The sequence below is a fragment of the Gossypium hirsutum genome, chromosome D05 (assembly GCF_007990345.1).
Source record: "Gossypium hirsutum isolate 1008001.06 chromosome D05, Gossypium_hirsutum_v2.1, whole genome shotgun sequence".
Classification (NCBI taxonomy): domain Eukaryota; kingdom Viridiplantae; phylum Streptophyta; class Magnoliopsida; order Malvales; family Malvaceae; genus Gossypium; species Gossypium hirsutum.
This window is the reverse complement of record NC_053441.1, coordinates 31,390,612-31,405,468: the sequence shown is the minus strand read 5'-3', so window position 1 is coordinate 31,405,468 and position 14,857 is coordinate 31,390,612. Positions and strand designations below refer to the sequence as shown.

The following is a 14,857-nucleotide window of genomic DNA, read 5'->3' as shown; positions in this document are numbered from 1 at the left end:
GTTAAAAATCAATTCTGTTTTAGGCACTAACGTTAAAAATCATTTTTATTTTGGTCACCTGTTGTTAATCTAATGTTATTGTACATTTATTTTAGTCACTTAACTTTAATATATTTTCATTTTAGTCACTCATTTCTTTTTTTTTTAAATTACTTTTAAATTTTGCAAAAAAATCTATATTTTTACATACAATTGAGTTATTTAACTACAAAGATGAAACCTAAGTTTTTCTTTGTAACTCAGTTTTCAGTAAAAATCTGGATAATTCACTGAAAAACACAGGTTTTTCCCTCGTCATTAAAAAAAATTAATTAAAAGAGGAGATATCAAATTAAAAAGATAAAATGATTTTTCCATGTAAAAACTCATTTTCCCTATAAAACCCAAGCAATTCCCTATAAAAAATCAATTTTTTTCCTTTTATTCGAAAAAATAAAATTAATTATAAAAAAAAGGAATAAATTAAATGAAATGAAAAACGATAAAATTATTTTTTTCCCTATAAAAAGCTAAGTAATTCTCTATAAAACTCTAGGATTTTTTTCCTTTTACTAGGAAAAAATAAAATTAATTCTAAAAAAGGTAAAATTATTTTTTTTTCATGTAAAAACACAAGTTTTTCCATCTAAAATCCCAAGTTTTTTTCGATTTTACTAAAAAAAACTAAAATTAATTCTAAAAAACTAAAAAGATAAAATAAGTGACCAAAATGAAAGCTTACAAAAGTTGGATGACTAAAGTGAGTGTACAATACCAATGAATTAACGGTAACTGACCAAAATGAAAACAATTTTTAATTGTAGTGTCTAAAATGAATATGGTTTTTAAAGGTAGTGATGAAAATTTTTATGTTTTCCTGCCCAAGATGAAAATTTATAAAAGTTAGGTGAGTAATTGTGTAGTTTATCTTATTTTTAAGGTTCATATATATTACATCATTTTTAGGCTAAACTACACTAGTACTCACCGAACTATTAGTATATTTTTATTTTTGTCATCCAATTATGAAAAGTTACAAAGTAGTCATCCAACTATTTAATTTTGTCTTTTTTTGTCACTAGCTGGTTAATGGTGATAACTTTTAAAGTTGGCATAATAGTAACTTTAATTCTCAACATTTATACATTGTGTTAATTTAGTATTGATTCTAAAAAATCTAACCCTAAAAAAATACACTATATGCAATTTGATCTTTTTTGCAATTTTATTTTTCTCTGTAACCCTTTCACTAAAATTAGATAAAAATAAATAAATTTATTAGCTAAATTTAATTGAAAATATGCAAAAAAAAATGAAAAAAATCTAAAAATCCATGATAATAATTTTCATATTTTCTCGTTCTTTTAAAAATAACCCTCAATGTCACGACTAAAAGCAAAACTCTAAAAAAAAAGAAACCAACTTACACAATGTGTAAATGTCGAGGGCTAATTTTTTAAAAAAATTAAGACTAAACTGACATCATTTATAAATATTGAGGGGTTAAGTTATTATTATATCAATTTTAAAAGCTATCATCATTAGCCAGTTGGTGACCAAAAAAATAATTGAACAATTGAGTGACTATTTTGTAAGTTTTCATAATTGGGTGACAAAAAAATTACTAATAGTTGAATGACTACTAGTGTTGTTTACCTTAATTTTTAGGGTACAAATACACAGCTGAAAGTGGGTTTTTGAAGATTTCCAAAAGTTCCCTCATTGTGATGAAATGGCAAAGAAAGACTGCCAAGTTATATGTTTTGTAAGGTTCTACTGTTATTGGTGATATAGCCATCTCATCCTCTTCCTTGTCAGATGATGATATTACTAAACTTTGGCATATGCGCCTAGGGCATATGAGTGAGAATGACATGACAGAATTAAGCAAAAGATGACTTCTTGATGGGCAAGGAATCTGCAAACTGAAGTTCTGTGAGCATTGCGTTTTTGGGAAGCAAAAGAAAGTTTAATTCACCAGAGGAATCCATAACACGAAAGGAACGTTGGAGTATATTCATTCTGATCTGTGGGGGCTATCTAGAGTGCCTTCGAGAGGTGGTGCTAATCATATGCTAACTTTTATTGATGATTTTTCCAGAAAAGTGTGGGCGTTCTTCCTGAAGTAGAAAAACTATATGTTTTCCGCATTTAATTCTTGAAAAACCATGATTGAAAAACAGACGGGAAAGTAAATAAAATACCTCCGCACAAACAATGGCTTAGAGTTCTGTTCTGATGAATTTAATAAACTATGCACGTCAAAAAGGATCGTGAGACACTTGACAGTTCGTCATACTCCACAGCAAAACATCGTTGCAGAACAAATGAACAGAACGATCATGGAGAAGGTTCGATGTATGTTGTTAAATGCCAACTTACCAAAGTCATTTTGGGCCGAAGCAGCCTCTACTGCATGTTTTTTTATCAACCGATCTCTATCCATTGCCATTGAGAAAAAGACTCCACAAGAGTATGGTCTGGTAATCCTGCTGACTATCCTGATTTAAAGATTTTTGGTTGTCCTATGTATCCTCATGTTCATAATGGAAAATTGGAACCGAGATCCATTAAATTATTTTTCTTGGTTATAAAGCTGGTGTAAAAGGGTATAAGTTATGGTGTCTTGACAATAGAAAAGTTGTGATGAGCAGAGATGTTGTTTTTGATGAAACTACTATGCTACCTAACTTATCTCTTAAAGACTCTTCTAATAAAGAAAATCAAAAGCAGGTGGAGCATCAGATTAATACAAAATCTACAACAGAGTCAACTACTGAAGCTAGTACAAAAATTCAAAATAGAGTTGCTTCTTCACCACAATACTTTATCGCTAAAAACAAAACTAGAAGAGAAATTAAACCTCCAAAGAAGTATAGGCTGATCTAGTTGCTCATGCTTTAAATGTGGCTGAAGATATAGATGCAAAAAGAGCCATCTAATTATTCTGAGTCGGTTAGTTGTGAAGACTCAGAAAAGTGGATGTTTGCTATGCAAGAGGAGATCCACAAAAATAAAACATGGGATCTTGTGAAACTTCCTAAAGTTAAAAAGGTTGTTTGTTGTAAATGGGTGTTTAAGAAGAAAGAAGGGACTTCAAGAGTTGAAGAACCCAGATATAAAGCAAGGCTTGTTGCAAAGGGTTACAGTCAAATTCCAGAAGTGGACTTCACAAATGTGTTTACTCCAGTTGTGAAGCACAGTTTGATTCAAGCTTTGCTTGATACTGTGGCTATGTATGATTTGGAGCTTGAGCAGTTATATGTAAAAACTGTATTTTTGCATGGAAAACTTGAGGAGGATATTTACATGCAACAACAAAAGGGTTTTACAGTCTCAGAAAAAGAGGACTATGTTTGCTTGCTGAAAAAGTCCCTTTACGGTTACAGTGGTACAAGAGGTTTGATTCTTTTATGACTTCTCATGATTTTAAAAGAAGTAGCTTTGACAGTTGTGTTTACTTTAAGAAAAACAGTAATGGTTCTTTTGTGTATCTACTCATTTATGTTGATGACATGTTGATAGCAACAAAAGATAAAAGAGAGATAAGAAAGGTCAAAGCCCAACTAAGTGAAGAATTTGAGATGAAAGATTTGAGACCAGCAAAGAAGATACTTGGTATAGAGATTCTCAGAGATAGAAAAGTAAGTAAATTGTACCAAGTCAGAAGGGGTACATTGAGAAAGGTCTTTTGCAGATTCAATATACAGAATGCTAAGCCTTTTAGTACTCCTTTAGCAGCCCATTTTAGACTTTCATCGGCTTTGTCTCCATAATTAGATAATGAGATTGAGTACATGTCACATGTTCTATACTCTAGTGCAATGGGATCTCTTATGTATGCCATGGTTTGCTCACGTCTAGATTGATCATATGCAGTTAGTGCAGTTAGCAGATACATGACGAATCCTGGTAAAGAACATTGGAAGGCAGTTCAGTGGGTTTTAAGATACTTACGAGGTCCTACCGATGTTTGCTTACAGTTTGGAAGAACTAGAGATAGAGTCATTGGGTATGTTGATGCTGATTTTGCTAGAGACCTCAATAAAAGAAGATCTCTCACAGGTTATGTCTTTACAATCTGAGGTTGTGTAATCAGTTGGAAAGCCACTTTGCAAACTACTGTCGCTTTGTCTACCACTGAAGCTGAGTACATGGCGATTACTGAGGCTTGTAAAGAAGCTATTTGGTTGAAGGGACTCTTTAGTGAACTCAATAAAGACCTTCAAATCAATACAGTGTTTTGTAACAGTGAGAGTGCCATCTTCCTTACAAAAAATCAAATGTTTCATAAGAGAACAAAACACATTGATATTCGGTATCATTATGTTCGTGATATTATTGCTCGTAGTGATTTTGTTGTGAGCAAAATTAGTACTCATGAAAATCCTACAGATATGATGACTAAGTCACTTCCTATAACCAAGTTTGAACATTGCTTAGACTTGGTTGGTGTTCATTGTTGAAGATAAACCCTTAAGGGGTTTTATGGAAGAGGTGAAGAACTTGTTCGTTGAGAGTTCGCGATGAAGAACTTGTTCATTAAGAATTCGTGTCAAGGTAGAGATTGTTAGAATTAAGTGACCCGAATCTTTATTTAAATAAAATACTGTGGTAAAATACAATAAAAGTAAAATCCCTATAAAATTATACTTCTTTTATTTTATTTTAGAATAAGATTTTTTAAACCTTATTAAACTCCATCTATTTGATATTGATTAGAATAAGGTGTTTTACTCGTATTAGAATATGATTTTACAAGCCTATAAATAGACATAGTCTACTCCTCTTGTAATTAATTTGAATTCGACATAGTGAATTTTCTTCTCCTCTGCCTGTGGTTTTTCCCGAAAGGGTTTCCACGTAAAATCTGTGTGTTCTTTATTTTTATTTTATTTTCTTTACGATATATTGTCATTACCAAAGTTATATTTCTATAGAACTACATGCAACGACTCCTCGATCCTTTTGACCTTGCAGAGACGTGCGATGAGCAAATCGAACGTGTGCTTGCGCATGAGGCCTTTGTTTAAACAATATAAGGTTTGGATCAAAGGGTCGAAGATCAAGAGAAATGATTCTGTATTAGTGATGAAGCTGAAGGTTTTGATGGTGTTGAAGCACCCGTCTTTCACATGCTTATTGAGGAGGCAGCCTATTGTTGTCATATATCCGTTTTCGTTGACTCTGTGAACTTGTTTGTGGTAGTCAGTTAATGTGGGCTCGTCAGGTCGAATGAGTTAGGATAGAGAAGAAAAGCCTGAAGAAGAAGAAAATGATAGATCAGGGATTAGGGTATTGGTTGTTAAGTTTTTGGAGAACCGACATGTTATTACTTATGAAGGTTGGAGAAATAGAGATTTGGTATTGGGGTTTTTAACTTTACAAAAATTATAAAAATTAAAATTGATCATTTTGTAAATTTTTACGGCTAAATTTATTGAAATTTTTAGAATTTGAACTAAAATTTATATTTTGTAAACATTGAGGGCTAAATTAGTTGAATTTTTCTATTTAGGATTAAATTGATAGAATGTATAAATGTTAAAGGGCTAAATTTGTTATTAGACAAAAGGTCATATCAACACTTCCGTCAAATTTCAAACTTGATTAAAAATTTGATTTCGAATAGTTTAGTGACTAAATTGAAAAAAATTAGAAGTTCAGTGACCAAAATAAAACACGAGCAATACTTAAGTGACCATTTCTGTACTTTACCCAAAAACAGGTTTCTTTTTACAAATGTCCAATCTAAATTTTAATTTACAAGTTTATCCTTTATATTTGATTTCCAACTTTCCCTCCCATATTCGAAAGAGAAAGTACGGAATTTGTTTACGTTTTCTCGACGCAGAAACCAGCGTCGTTTCAGGTAATTCGATTTCTTGAATTTTCCCCTCAATTTTGTTGGATTATTTTTAAAAGTAAAAATAAATTTATTCAACATTTGTTTCAAGCATTATTGCTTTCTCCCCCGATTGCTGATTTCATCGATTCTTTCTTTCAAATTTTCTAATTTAAATCTTGGAAGATTTGGATTGGGAATCGTATGTTTTCGTGAATAAGATCGAGGAAAGAACCCTAATTCTAGAATGTAATTTATCTGCATATAATAAAACTGATTACTGATTAAAAAAAAATTACATTTTAGCTTTAGGTTTTGTAAGTTGGTAGTGAGATTAGGATCTCTTTAATCAGTTTATTTGGCTGCTTGAGAAATGATGGAAAAGTGAAATGCAATTTGCTATTAATGAAGCTGTTTACTTTGATTTCTTTGAGTTGGTTTAGAGGCTAAGAATTTTGTTTTCTGTGAATCTCATTTTAGCATTAGGTCTAGGAAAATTGGTTGTGAGATTTGAATCTCTTAATTAGTTTATTTAGATGCTTGAGAAATGCTGGAAAGGTGAAATTTAACTTGCTAGTAATGCACTTGTTTAGTTTGATATTCTCTGAGTTGGTTTAGATATTAGGATTTTTTTATTTTTCATTTGCAAATGAAGCATTTGGTCTTACTCACAGTCTGTGTGTGAATGTTGGATATGGGTATTTGTGACATGACAAAGTTCGATTTTTCAAAGTTTTTTGGAGGACACCTGGAAGGTTATCTACATCTATGTTTGAAATGGATACCTCAATAAAAATGAAAAGTTGGAGTAACACAAGACTGGGTTTTTTAATTGTCTATCATGTTTGAATTTTAGGTAATGAACTGAAAGGGAAGTCAATGGAAAACGGATCCTTTATCAGTAATGCACCAAGGAAGGGGCTCAGTGACATAACCAACTTGCAGCATCAGCCTAAAGTGTTGACCCAAGATGCAAAGCTGCTGCTGCAACCTGCTTCACTCGGGAGTAAAGATTACATCAACAAGCTCCAACAGGTATACTTTAAAACTGCAATTAACTCACTTTTCTTTCCATGGGTTTTCTCACTTGGATTCTTTATTTGTTCCTTTAGCTTACTGAGGGCTTTTATCTGAATATTTCTTCCAGGAAAATATGATGCTGATGAAAGTTCTTGCAGACCGAATGTATCCTCTTTGATCAATTTTATTTGGTTTCTTCCATTTCCTCTCTAACCATTGCTTGATGATATTTGTGTCTGGTATGACTATTTTTCCTTATTGGGTTTTCTATATTTTGGCCAACAGTAAAGTCATTGAATTGAGTGGAATCGAGTTACAGAAACTGAGAATCAATTTCGAGAAGTTTCAGCAGCAAAACTTGCAACTTGCGCAAGCAAACAACCAGCTGTTATTGGTATGTTATTATTTCTTCTAATTGTCTGTTCTCGGTTTAGTAAATCAAGGAGGCTTTTTTTTATATATTATGACTCTCTAATGAATTTGATGTCTTACTTTGGTTTTGTTGGAACTTAATTCAGGGAAAGATAGGGTATATTTGCTAGACCTCAAAGTTTCTTGAACTTGATCTTTCTCAGTCCTTTTTGTTATGTTGTATATTTTTAGGAGTTGACCAATGATTTTTTTTTCCTTTTTCAGTTAAAAGCCCTTAAACATGAGCTGGGATGTAAAAATGCTATGCTTAAAGCAATAAAATCAGAGGTATTTTTTTTAGTAGTCTACTTTGAGTGTAGGTTGTAAAATGGGACACATGTACTCTTAAACTACTCATGTTTGGCTAAAAAAAAGAAGTATCCTAATGCTTCAATTGAGTAGTTTTGCAAGTCCAATTGAATTATTTTATTTTTATAATAAGTAGGAAAAAAATCAGTTTGAAGTTAGCTTGAGCCTAGGTACAAATAATTGAGTCTAAAGTCGATTGAATTTTAGCCGAGTTTCAAGTTGAACTCTAGCTTGTTACTGTTTCAGCTTGGTTCGGCTGATTTATGGCCGTAATGAGTGTATTACAGTCAGGGTTATGATTAGATTTTGTTGATTATCCAAATTCCTTGTTTTTGTCATCAGAAGAAAGCTAACATTGTTGCTTGCCCTACATCTGGAAATGAGGTATTTACAAATCTGGATTGACATTTCATATCAACAAAATCATTTCCAGAATCTGGCTTGATTTTTCTTATCAACATCCCATGTTATTTACAAACTCTTTTTCCAGGGTTTGAAGGAAGGAACAAACAAGTATGGCGAGGCAGGTGAATCCCTTAACAAAGAAGATGGAGACTATAAACCTTGTAATACGAACAGGAGGAGGCAATCAAAGACTCTACGTAAGCTACTTGTCTGGAACATTATTTGAAAGTAGTTAATGTTGTTCATTGCACAATCTTTGCTTATTGTTTACATGCTGCTTCAGTCCCTTCTAATATTAAACCAGTCGAAGCCAAGGAGGGGGTTGACAACAAAAGGTTTCATTAAAATTTCTGTTGCTTTCTGCTTTTCATGACATTGTGATCTTTAGGTTTTTATGATCTCTTGTATGTTTTTCCCAGAAGGGTTTGTTTAAGAAGGCAATCTGCAAGGTTTAAAGCTGAAGAACCAGAAACTACTAAAGATGTTTTCAAGGTAGCTGACAAAAATTCTCTTATTTCCTCTCCTTGTGATGATAAGGTGCATCAGAGTGGACCAATTTCTTCTGATTCATCGGTCAGAATAGAGCATGAGGAAGGATGTATGGCACCCAGAAATGAAGCTGAAGAACCTAGACGAGCATCTACAGGAAGGCCTTTGCGCCGAGCAGCTGAGAAGGTTCAATCCTACAAGGAAATGAAACTTAATGTGAAGATGCGCAGAGAATTGTGAGTTCATTCTCTTTGCTTCTGACACTGCACTTTTATACCAAGGTTGAGATGCATCTAATTTCTATATACCACAATGCTGTTGTTGCTGTATAATATGTTCATATAAAACTGCACTTAACATTTCAATGCATCATCTATGGATGACAATGGAAATGCCTGAAATTGACTTCTAGGTTGTTTAACCGGGTTGTACTTGAATAAACTGAAGGAGTTTTGATATACATTTGCCAGGTTGAATGTGTTATCCATTTTTCTTTTAAATAAGCATTTTGGGATAGTAAGATTATATTTAAATTGTGTGGGAGTGTTGAAAGAGAATTAGCCTACTAAAATTAATTTTGTGATTCATGGGTTGAGACGTTATGAGTCGTGATTGATGAGAGCCAAGCATGGTTATAAAATTACATATCTTTTGGAATAACTTTTCTATCATATCTAATATATATACCATAATAATTTGAGGTTACAATAAAGACAAATAATTCTTATGTGACACATCTAAAAATTTACCATTTGGCACTCACGTGTTTTTATTCACTAAAATTTTAAAAAATATTAATTCAATAAAGACAAATATTGAATTTTTAAGATTCTATGATATTTTTCACGTGAAACGTAGGATTAAAAACAAGTTTTGCATTAAATATAAAAATGATTCAATAGGACTTATAAAATCAAGGTACAAAAAAAAAGGAATGAATTTTAGCGTTGAAAAATAAAACCAAAATTTGTTTTGGGTAAATCTTCATATATTCGAATATGGGTTTAGGGTATAGGAAAAAGAAATACATATCTGAATCCAAAAAAGAGAGCATTTTTAATTTGAAAGTAAAAGAATTTTTATCTATATATGTGAGTGAAATTGTAAAACAGGAACATTAGTTTCCTCGGAAACCATCAATGCAAGAAGTAGGGTGAATCTGTCACCATAACATCTCATGTATTTGGATATGGGTCCAACTGGTGTATCAACAAGCTGACCAGAATGGCTCATACATCCCTCAAACTATATATGATGGCCGGTGCAAGAGTACTCTACAGATATGATATTTGATACATCCCACGTACTAATATACGATCGTAGATATATAGGAATCAGAAGTGTCCATGAGCAAATTCTTTTTGGACCAAAATTAAATGGTATGTTTTTACAATAATAAAAAATAATTTTATTATTTTAATAATTTATATTTTATAATTTTTAAAAGGTTAAAATCCCAACGCAAATCGCCGGAATCGTTAAAGAGAGAAAAATTTTCGCGCCTTAAGAGTATTAGTTAGATGAGGAGGAAAATTTTAATTTGAGAGTTTAGTTTAAGAGATTTAGGTATAATAGTGTGGGTGGTTTTGCGTGGGTACGTCTGTATTCCTCTTTAACGAATACTTGGACGGTGGTGGGTTTTTACTTTGTGCTAGCTGTTATTGAAGGAAATATTTGAGATTCTTTGGCGGTGATAGGTGTCGTGTTTTGGCCGTTCTTGAGACCTGCAACATTTAGGCGGTGCTTTTTGTTTTTCTTGCATGGTTTCTTTATGCTTCTTTTAGTTACGTTGATGCATGTTTTTACGTCTCTTGGCCTTTATTGTTAAGGCGGTTGTAAATCTGTCTTCTAGTCAATTTTTTGGCTGAGTTTTCTTCTTTTGTTTTTTTATTTCGCCTTTTCTTATTTTAACAGTTTCAACCGACCTTTCTTCCCTTTTGCTTTTAATCTTTCGTGGTAGTTTTTGGCCTTACTTTTCTGTTTTTCGCTAATCGGTTTGTTTCAGCTTTTACGTTTTCTTCTCTTTGGTTGTTTGGCCACCTTTGTTTGCGAGAGCTTTGGTGCAGATGAGTTTTGTACGATCTTGATTGCTTCTCTTCGGGTGCCCTGTTGGGTTGAGCAGCTGTGATTGGTGACGGGTCTCAAAGGTGGGGTGATCTTTGTAACGTTGTTTCTGAAGAGGGGCTGATCCATCGATTGAGAAGTGGTGGCGTCTCTTGGCCAATCCGGGTGCGCTCTTCAGGACTGCCTTCGACGAGTTCTTGCATTTCTTTGATCGGTGCTTCGACGTCCCTTGGCTTCAGGACTGTTTTAGGGAATGCCTTAAGTTCTTGACGTGGCTTTTCTTCCTTTTCTCTGTACTTTCCTTTGGCTTCAATCTATCTTCGTTTGCTGGTGCTCCTGGATTTTCGTTGCTTCGGCCTGGTTTGTGGGGGTCTTGGCTCGGGTCCTTCTCGTGGAGATTATTTCTGTATTGTTTATCTCCCTGTTGATGTTGCTTTTCTTATTTCAGTTTTATGATATCGTTGTAAAGGACTGTAAATCTGGACTATTTAATTTTGATTGTTTTTGTGCTTGTTTCCTTATTGTTTCGATTGCTTGATATTGTGTGAACTAGTTATATTCGTAGGTTTCTTCGTCGGTGTAATTCTCGTTTAGTTTTAGAATCTTTTTGCATTAGAGTTTTGCTGTGTTCTTTTTTTGTGATTTGTCTCTTGCGCCGTGAACCTAGGACGATTTTCGGTCGTGAGTGGAGTGGGGAGTACTGATCCGTTTTGGTGCTATTGAAGCTGTACCTCCACGAAGGTGTGGGCTCTTAGTTTTGGAAGCTACGGGGCGTGGTGTTAAAGTTCTCCCTGCTCGAGCCATCTCCTTGTTTCGATAATTCTGTATCGTCGTCCTCCTCCCTATCCGGGTCTCTTGTAAGTTTTGTTTTTTTTTTGTTTGCTCTTTAGGTTATAAACGGACTATACAGGGACGGTTTAAACTTTGTGTTTATTTCTTTCTGCTTGTTTTAATTTTGATCTGCTGATTCTTGCATGTTTTGTTGAGTTTTTCTTTTAGTGATCCTTTTTACTACATCATTATTATTTTGCGCACTCTTATACTGGTTCAAGGTTGTTGTTTTATTGGGATTTGTTTCATTCGGCTGCAGTGGTGAGTGGTTGTCTTTGGGGCTGGTTTTATCTCGTTTTGTGCCTTGGAAGGTGAGACGTGCTTCTATCTTGTGTTGTAAAGATTGGTGTTGGTTTGGTGTGTGCTGTTGGTTTGGGGTGCTATGGCATACGAGTTAAATGACATGCTTGCGAACCTAAAATTCTCCGAAACTGAACAAGAAAGGGTGATTTGCCAAAGCTCGATAAAATCCGATATGCAAGGATATGAAGCTTTGGCCCTTGGAAAATTTATGTTGGGAGGAAAAAATTAATAGAGAGGCGATGTATCGGGTGCTAAAATGCTAAAATCACTATGACATACTAAGGAACCAGTTAACTTCGTGGCAATGGCAGATGGCCTGTTCTTGGTAAAATTTGGACTGAGGGAGGATGGGAAAGGATTTTAATATGGCCCATTGGAGTTTTGACCAATGTCTGTTCTCCATGGTTCCCTTTGTGAAAGGACAAGACATAAGTCGCTATTGTTTCCTTTTTGTGCCTTGATATTTCTTTGGAGAAAATGGAGTTCCAGGTGGCCATTGATATTGGGAGTGCTATTGGAGAGGTTTTGGCTATTGATCGGAGAGATAGGGAAGGCTGCTGGGTTGAGTACATTAGGGTAAGGGTCAAATTGGACATCTCCAAACCTTTGAGACGTGTGGTTTACATGGTTGGGGCAGATGGAGAGGAGATTTTGTGTGCCATCAATTATTAGAGACTCCCAACTTTCTGTTATTTGTGCGGCTGTATAGGACATCACACTCATAAGTGTGGTATGTATGAGAGGATCAAAGGGGTTGAAAATCCAGAATTTCAATATGGGAATTGGTTAATGGCTTAGATGGGGCAACTGAATCAGAGTACAGACATGTGGCGAAATGGGATTGAAACTATTAGGGTTGGTGGACGGAAAAAAAGGGATAACGGAAGGTCTGAGAGTACAGTTGATGAAGGCAATTTTGTAATGAAGTAGAAGGGGAAGGAAAAAATCAAAACAGGGGATGAGGCCTCGGATTCATGCTTTCCATTAGGAAAACATTCAAATCGACCCTGTAGAGGCACATTTTTATCCGGCCCAAAAATAACCCAAATAAAAATAAAAATAAATAAACATAAATAAACCCATTAATTAAATAGTCTCAATACAAGCCCTAATAGCAAAATCCTAAAGCCCAAATTACCTAAGCCTCCAAGCCCAAAACCTAAAAAATATATATTAGAAACCCTAGAACGTCTCCAGCCGCCGCTCCCCTTGCCACGTTAGCAGGCGTGCCACCTAAAGTCTGACAGTATCGCCTCATACTTACCGCCATCACCTGCAGAAGACAGAGAAATAGAAGTAGAGAAGCAGAAAAAAAACAAAAAGGAAAAAGATAAAATATATATGTTGTATTTCGTCTATAAAAAGTCAAAGAAACGTTTGTATTTTTTTTCTCTTCTTTTTTATGAAGAAATTCAATAGAATACAAAGAAAAAATTAAAAAGGTGGTTCTTTTAATCTGTTATTTTGATTTTTTCTTTAGCTTTTGGTAAAAAGTATAAAAATCAAAACAAGTATAAGAAAAAACTTACCTCATGGCTTCGTCTTCCACCACCATCGATGGCGGCTCTCTGTCGGTTCGGAGAATTCGAAGGGTCTCCGAACCATTTAGGTTTCGTCAACGACCTTGATGGGAATCGAATAAATTGAATACAAAGAAAAAAATAAAGTTCAAAAAAAGTTAAGATCCATTTTTTTCTTTTTCTTTTATGCTTTTATTTAAAAAAAACATAAAAAAGGGAAATAAAATAAAAATTATTCTTTTACCTGTCAATCGCCACTGTGGGAAGCCCTTGTCTGACTTGAAAGGTCTCCGAACCCCCTAGTGTCATGGGGCTAGACCTTTCGTCTCGCAATCCGTGCGACCTTAGGCAATCCGTTCGTCCAAACTCGCCCAAGTCAGCTTTAACTTAAATGAGGATTCTTTTAGAACTCCTCCAAGGCACCAATTGAAGAGCGAAAGCGATTTATGCCAAAAGAAGAACAACAAAGAACAACAAAAAGAGTGCTCGCAAAGTGTTTGAGTAAATGCTCTCAATTCTCTTATTCACAAAGAATAATGAAACAATTCAGGAGTAAGTACAACTGAGGGGGAGGCTCTCTATTTATAGTTGAGCTCCCCCAAAATCGACGGTCAAGATACAATTACATCGACGGATGAGATTTAACCATATCCCTTAATTTTAGGGATTTACAAGATAAGCCTTATCAAATCTAATCTAATCTTTACAAGATATGATTCCCTCTATCTTCTAAGATTAGTTACCATATTAGCCTAAGTTTCCATCTCTTCATTATCGAGCCAACCAGGCTTCAATCTGACAGGCTTGTCCAATAGCTCTTTGAATCGGGCCAGTTCTCGTAGGCCAAATGATCCCCATCTAAGCAATAGACCTCCATTGGATGCATTTGGTGAGATGGTCACGGGCTTTGCACTTTGGCCCGTGACACTAGGGGTTCATTGATGGCCTTATCGGAGATAGGGGAGACGAAGGGTTTCTCGACTGTTAGTCAAACTACGATTGGGTTTTAGGGGATTTGAATCCCATATTTGAAATCTAAAGCAAAAAAATATTTGGAAGGGATTTTTTGGGGAATTTTTCGGCCATTGGAGGCGGCGGTTGCCGGCGACGATGACAGGTGGTTGCGGTGGATGTGCGACGACCTTGTGGTCGAAGGAGAACGGGGCTTGAGAGAAAAAAAGAAGAGGGAACAAAGTGTTTTTTTAAAAGGCTGTTAAAATGAATTTTTTTAAAGATTTTTTAAACTTAAATAGGCCCCCCAAAACGATGATGCCCAAAACGACATCATTTTAAGCACGACTCGAAGATCTGACTCGAATGGTCCCAGGGTCCGAGTGTTTTCGAAGAAGGGATCTAATTGCTGCCCAAGTCCTGCGTTTAGACACTATTTAATATAGTCCTAATTTTGATTTTCTGTTCTTTTTAATTTCTCCAATTAACTTTAATTTGTTTCCACTTTAGTCTTCAGACTGTTGACCCCTTCTCGGAATGACACGTGTGCTGGGCTGGGAAAAATACCATCCTGGGTCCCTGAACGTTTCTATTTTATTTTATTTTAATCATTTATTTGTTTTATTTGTTTTTTTGATTTCTTGGAATTCGGACTTCAAAATTTTTCTGGGTTTTAGTTTAGTCCTTATTTTTAGATTCATCCATTTACTTTATGTTATTTAAATTTCAG

The 14,857-nt window shown here is 34.6% G+C and overlaps 1 protein-coding gene and 1 long non-coding RNA gene across 17 annotated transcripts; both read left to right on the top strand.

Annotated features, from left to right (window-relative positions):
* The first annotated feature begins 5,747 nt into the window (after positions 1-5,747).
* Positions 5,748-8,941, top strand: LOC107904159 (SHUGOSHIN 2). Of its 16 annotated transcripts, none has more exons than XM_041094702.1 (10): positions 5,748-5,851; positions 6,681-6,859; positions 6,972-7,009; positions 7,130-7,238; positions 7,481-7,543; positions 7,907-7,948; positions 8,055-8,166; positions 8,253-8,304; positions 8,389-8,418; positions 8,507-8,941. In XM_041094702.1, exons 2-10 carry the CDS (start codon positions 6,704-6,706, stop codon positions 8,550-8,552), a joined length of 648 nt encoding a protein of 215 aa, XP_040950636.1. In that variant the 5' UTR covers positions 5,748-5,851; positions 6,681-6,703; the 3' UTR covers positions 8,553-8,941. The 16 variants fall into 16 exon arrangements, with proteins under 16 accessions (XP_040950636.1, XP_016685919.1, XP_040950627.1 ...); XM_016830430.2 differs by adding an exon at positions 7,350-7,373 and having other exon boundaries at positions 8,389-8,941; XM_041094688.1 differs by lacking the exon at positions 5,748-5,851 and adding exons at positions 5,924-6,073; positions 7,350-7,373 and having other exon boundaries at positions 8,389-8,941.
* Positions 8,942-9,964: 1,023 nt separating this feature from the next.
* LOC107904161 (uncharacterized) lies at positions 9,965-13,109 on the top strand. Its single transcript, XR_005914216.1, has 3 exons — positions 9,965-10,928; positions 11,190-11,379; positions 11,613-13,109. It is a non-coding gene; the product is annotated as an uncharacterized lncRNA (long non-coding RNA).
* The last annotated feature ends 1,748 nt before the right edge of the window (positions 13,110-14,857 follow it).